General features: G+C 53.7%; 1 protein-coding gene across 1 annotated transcript; it reads right to left on the minus strand.

Moving 5' to 3' along the window:
- Positions 1-918: 918 nt before the first annotated feature.
- SLC18A3 (solute carrier family 18 member A3) lies at positions 919-3,394 on the minus strand. The gene has a single exon (XM_005481646.4). The coding sequence runs from the start codon at positions 3,157-3,159 to the stop codon at positions 1,573-1,575; it is 1,587 nt and encodes a 528-aa protein (XP_005481703.3). The 5' UTR covers positions 3,160-3,394; the 3' UTR covers positions 919-1,572.
- Positions 3,395-6,223: the final 2,829 nt, after the last annotated feature.

Genomic DNA, 6,223 nt, shown 5'->3' on the forward strand with positions numbered 1-6,223 from the left:
GAGGCCCGGGGCGGCAGCCTGGAAGAGGCTCCGCTTTTGCCGCTTACCACAAAGAGGCGGCTGCGGTTTAGGGAAGCGGATCTCACCTCCCGCCACGGTGGCCACTGCTCTTTGGCCGAACCCCCGTGCCAAAGCGCCATCCCCCTGTCTTCATGAGTTTTGCGCCGCCTGAGCAGCGACTCGACCGCCCCGGCGGGAGTTGCGGAGCCGCGCGTCCCGCGCAGCTCAGCGGAACCGAGCGGCCGCTGCTCCGCGGCGCCCAGATCCCCAGGGGCGGGCGGGAGCCCTTTGATAGGTGCCACGGCTCTTGTAAATGTCTTTGTACCCCTCTTCCGATTACCAATAATTATTTTTGTTTCCTATTGGGTTAAGAATTAAAAGAAACGATTTTATTTTATATTAAGAGAAATTTATAGGGCAAATTATGCAGTCTTGTTCCCTTGTGAATGGATCGAAGGTTTCCACTCTTTGCAAATGTTTGAATTAAGCATTTCACCCATCTTTTGTTTTTGTTTAATCCCTGTCGAGTCACTGAGGTGAGTGCTTTTTAATTCGGGCAGCATTTAGCACTGAGAAAGGCACTTTCCAGTATTGTACTTCTAATTGCTGGAGATGTATTTTTTTTAAATATTAGAAGATTGAAATTAATTATTGTGGGGAATTAAAACTGAATTCACATGAGAATTCAAGGAGCTGATTTTAAACAAGCAGTAGCAGGGTTGCAGTGCGATGTTGTTTGCTCAGACCCGTTATGTTGTGAAGAATGAATGAGAACATTTTGTACTGGGGTTTTCTCCTGTGCCATTTTGGTAGCTAGTGAGAATTATGCTCTAGGAAATTGTTACTTTAGGGGTTACACTGAGCACAACCAGCTCCCTCCCTCAAGGAGCCCTCAAAAACAAAACAAAAGACAATCAATCCCCTTCAATTCTGTTTATTCAGATCATATTATTCTTGTAACTTGGACTTCAACATAATACAGCATATTGCACTTACCGGAGAGCAGCACAAGAGAGAAAAAAAAGGTACAATACTTCAGTTTATTCCCAGGGAAGAATGAAATGAGACAGCTGTTGCTCTTCTTAAATATAGGAAACCAACTGAAAGTCTGAGTATATGTACACAAGATTTACTAAGTCCCTGAATACACAATTTGAAATTATACACATACTTTTTTGCTTTTCTTGTAATTTTTACAGAGATATACAGTATGTCACACACAGTTTCAGTTTGAGAACACTCTGCACAATTATACCCCAGCTATAAAGCTGTTGGGTTTTTTGTTTTCTTTTAGGCATTGTTTTGAAAGATCCCCTCAGATTCTGCTAATGATTACTCCAATATTTTTTCAGTATTATCTCCCATTTCCTACCCCCTCCACTTTGCTGGAATGCTGAGGGAAATACCGATTCAAAGTAAGTCTAGAAGAAAGCCGTTACATCATGACAAAGGTTAAACTGTAGATATTGCACGTCAGTACAGAAACATAATGCAGTAACATTTTCCTCCCCCCGCTTTGCCTCTCTCCCACAGGTCTCTCCTTGCTCCTGGGTCTGGGCTGCATGGGGGAACCTAACTGTACTCATAGTCGGATGAGTCCTCCTCAGACACCCCTTTCAGGTCTCTGTGGTAAGAGCCCATGCCGTTCTCATCCATCTCGCCCGCTGGCTGGAGGCTTTTGCCCATGCCTTTGCGCTCCTCCATTTTGATGGTGTCGTAGAGTCCCTTAGGTCCTTCTTCAAGGAGGATGTTCCTCTCTGAGTGAGAGGGTTTCATTTGGCAGACATTTTTGAGGAGGAGAAGGACAGGGGCATAAAGCACGTTGGCAAGCCCCATGCCCAGGTTGAGCTGCGCAAAGCCCATGGTGTGCACAATCTGGCCAGCCACGATGGGCCCCAGGGCATATGCCACACAATAGGAGATGTCTGCAATGGCATAGACGCTGCCATAGACTGAGACGTGGCGCACGTCCACCAGGAAAGCCAGGGTGGGCAGCAGGGCTGTGTCCACCAGGGCAATGCCAAAGCAGATGCCACAGAGGGGAATGATGACCTGCCCGAAATTCCTGCAGGCGGGCACCAGGCAGGAGCTGGCACCGATGATGGCCATGCCCAGGGCCCCGTAAAACCACTGCAGGTGTGGGTAGGCAGCAGCCAGCTGGACGGTGACGTAGACACCCAGCACGTGGGGGAAGAAGGCGGGCAGCCAGGTGAGGCCCACCTCCCACTCGGTGGCCCCCATGGAATCCTTCATCCAGTTGGCGATGGTGGGCTCCAGGAAGGCCAGCGGGATGTTGCAGGTGGCCAGGGCCCCTGCCACCACGGCAATGTAGGGGTCAATCATGAGGCGGTGTATCGGGGTGCCCACTGGCATGTTGGCCCGTGCCCCGGTGCCACCGGGCGGCGCCAGGACCAGCAGCATCAGCCCGTCGAGGAGGCAGACGCAGGCCAGCACCAGGAAGGGCACCCGCCTGCCCGCGAACTCGTAGAGGACGCCGCCGAAGGGGGGGGCGGCCAGGCTGCCGAAGGAGATGCAGGCCAGCGCCGTGCCCAGGGCGCGGCTCCGCGCCGGCTCCTCGGCGTAGCGGTCAGCGATGAGGGCGATGCCGGCCGTGTCCGCAAAGGCAGAGCCCAGCCCCTGCAGGCTGCGCGCCGCGAACAGCGTCGCGTAGTTCTCGGCGAAGGCGAAGGTGGCGGTGGAGAGGAACAGGACGGCCAGCCCGGCCAGCAGCGGTGCTTCGTAGCCCACGCGGTCGATGAGGGTGCCGCTGAGGGGGTTCACCAGCAGCTGCAGCATGGCTTTGGAGGCGAACAGCACCCCGATCTGCACGTCCTCGTTGGTCCCCGTGGCCGGCGGGTACCGCGCAGGCAGAAGGCTCCGGTTGCCGCCGCCGCTCCCGTTGCCCCCCGCGGGCGCGGACGGGCCGGCGGTGCCCCCGCCGCCGCGCATAGCCGCGATGTAGTCGGGGATGATGGGCACGATGACCATGTAGAGCATGTTGTCCAGCAGCAGCGCCACGCACACCACCATCAGCAGCAGCCGCCGCTGCCGCCGTGCCTCCCCCATGGCGGTGCCCAGCCGCCGCCGCCGCTCGCCCACCGCCTCCGAGAGCCGCTCCACGGCGGCCCGCGCCCGGCCCGCGCCCCCCGCCTCCGACATCGCCCTCAGCGATGCCCTCAGCGATGCCCTCAGAGCCGCCGCCGCCCCGCCGCCCGCATGGGGCACGGCGGGGGCGGCCCCGCCGCCTCGGCCGCCCGAGCCGCCGCCGCCGCTCACCTCCGGGCGGCTGCCGTCAGCCCGCGCCGCCGCTGCCAGGCGGCTCCGAGGGGCCGGTCCTCCATCACCACACTAATAAGCGCCGCGCACGGAAACCCCACCCGCCCCCGCCACCGCGCCGGCCCCGCCGCTCGCTCGCCCGCCCGCCCGCACTCCGCGCCCCGCCCCGCCCCGCCCGCTGCACCGCGCCGGGGACGGAGCCCTGCCCGCCGCGGTAAGGGGGCTGCGGGGCGGGAGTGCCGCCCGGGCTCTCCGCCCCGGGGGTGTGCCTTGGGGGGCGGTGGGGATGCGGCACCGCCCCCGAGGCGGGGGCTCGACGGCGCGGCCGGCCCCGGACGCCCGGGCATCCCTGGTAGCGAGCCCGGCTCCCCGGCAGCATCCCGGAGCTCTCCGTTGCTTCCCCCTGGGCCGGGCGATGTGCGCCCGCCGGTGCTGCGGGCAGCGGTCCCGTGTCCTTCCAGCCCTGCGTCCCCGTTGCCTCGGCGGCGCCCGGCTCGCCTGTGGAGGCCAGCGATTGCGGGCTCTGCCGCTGCGCTGCCGCCGTCTAACCAGAGAGCTGCTCGGGGCTGTTCTCCAACACGCGGCGCGGATCCGCCCTCGACGGTGTAGCCGGCCAGAGCAGGGTGTAGGGGCGCTCGGGGAGACTTGGGCTAATGGGAACGGGGCTGGCAGGGCTGGGCTGAGCCCCCCACCTCAGGGCGGGCGTGAGACCACGGAAACTTCATTGGAAATCAGAGAGCAATACAGTAACAGTCTTCCTGCGTGCGAGCGTGTTTGTGACACTCAGACAAACGCCAGGGAAATAATCCTCAAGTGCTGCTGTGTTACACTGCTCGCATTGTGCCGGGCCAGTGCGGCACTGGAAGAGCTGCGGAGCAAGGGGCCTGACCCGGTGCAGAGGCTTTGGTACTGAGAGGTACTCCTCAGCACAAAGCAGCACATCTGTACTCCTGTAGCAGAAATGACGTGTGGGCTGATCCAAGGAAGATCGCTGCAGAGGGCTGTATGAACTAATCCCATCTCTCAGCCGAGCCGTTCCTGAGTGGATGTGGAGTTTGGGCAACTTCATTTGCTTGCGTAGCCGGGCTTCCACAGCTGAAAGGGAGATGATTTATCTGTCAGTTGCTGTATCTTGCTCTGTTGCGGGAAAACATTCTAGATGGCCAGAAACACTTAAAGATAGATCCCTGCATGGAGTAGCATACAGATCTAATTGTGCTTACACAGAAGTGGAACCTTAGAGAATATTTAAAATAACAATAGTCCTAGATATCTATATTGTCATTGTTACTGTTGTTATTAATTTACTATATCCACTGTAAAACTGCAGAAATGAACCACTGACAATCGGGATAAAGCTCTTGACTTGGGACTCTAAATAAGAATTATCCTAAATGCTTCAAAAGGTAATTTCAGGGTGTAGAAGGAAAGTGTCCGAACGAATGGAAGAGTCTAACTGGAAGGGTACTGAGCTAAAATCCAAGGCTGCTGCACTTTGCTGCACGGAGTCAAGTCAATTGTCACCTGTGAGACTGATTTAGTTGGGAAAAAATCAAACTAAACAGAACAAAGTCCATCCTCCTCTGATTCCTCAAACAGACCCTGGGGTAGCTTCTTGAGAACGTTTCTGCGGAGGATTGTGAGCATGGGAGGAGCAGCTACCCAGATGATGAGGAAATGGCTGAAGGATGCCCCTCCTGTTTGGGATGGATATCACGTTGCGGTAGGCGGTAATGGGTTGGGGGCAGATATGACTTTGGATCGTTGCTGTGCTGCAGTCAGGAGTATTGGAATCTTGGCTCTCGCTTGATGAGGCACTTTATTTGATTAAAGTTTCCCTTTTAATCAGAGATATGGTCATTTCCCGTCTCTAAAATGGAATCTGGCTCTGGGGGTCATGTCTGGATAATAAAAGGACTGGTTCTCTTGTCTCGTGGGAGTTGATATCGAATTTATTACCATCAAGAGAAAGCAGAATTATACTTGTAAAATGTTGCATAATAAATTTAGCTTCCTTAGTAAATCAAATCAGCAGATACCCTTATCTGCAAGAGATGCGTCATCGCTACGTGAGCTTCTTTGACTAGACAGAACTAATGGGGAGAAAATGTACCTTCAAGTGTGGTCAAAGTTGATGGACCCACAGTAAATTAAAGTTAAAAATGTCTCCCTGGTGTTTGGCTTAGAAATTTATAATTATATTTGGGAAGGGACTTTAAGGTGAAATGAGATGACTTTTAAAATTTTGTGCTTTTATCCCAAAGCCCAGAGATGTGACAATTATTTAGTTTGAGAGGAGGAATGCGGAGAAGGTGATGTACTTCATTTGTCCTCCAGTGCAGAACAGGCGGGTTTGGAAAGCCGCTGTAATATCAAGGAGATAGAGAAGATTTTGGGTCTGTGTAAAGAACAGGGATGACTGCACCAGGACTTCTACCTCTTCCTTTGTTCTAGAGGCTGTAGATGAAGGAAAAATAGCTCAGGATGACTGTTTGGCAATAAAAAGGAATTTATTATTGAATCTAAAAGAGCCCATGGCTCAGGAAGAGAAATAATACTCAGGATCTTCAAGATTTCAGAAAATATCCTAGAAAATATATAACATATATGAGTATACAAACCTTTATATCTGATTATGGTACCAGTTTAAATTGAATGTAAGGGTAAAGTGGGGTTTAGTGTGACCAGTTGATCACATTTCTAACACTCAGCTTGAAAAGGAGACCTACCTACATTGGGAATTTTGAAAAATTAGAGAGGTTTCTCTCCAAAGATCAAAATAAATATATAAGTAGTTAAACAGATAAAAGAACTTGTGTACAGTCTGCTCTTGCTTGTCCTGCTATCTGCTGAATTGATAGTCCTTGTGCTTTGAAATGACAGTTGTTTTTGATGCTATACCAGGGCAATTTTACAGAGAGAGAGAGAAGCAACAACTGCTGTGATG

Source organism: Zonotrichia albicollis, chromosome 7 (genome assembly GCF_047830755.1).
Source record: "Zonotrichia albicollis isolate bZonAlb1 chromosome 7, bZonAlb1.hap1, whole genome shotgun sequence".
Classification (NCBI taxonomy): domain Eukaryota; kingdom Metazoa; phylum Chordata; class Aves; order Passeriformes; family Passerellidae; genus Zonotrichia; species Zonotrichia albicollis.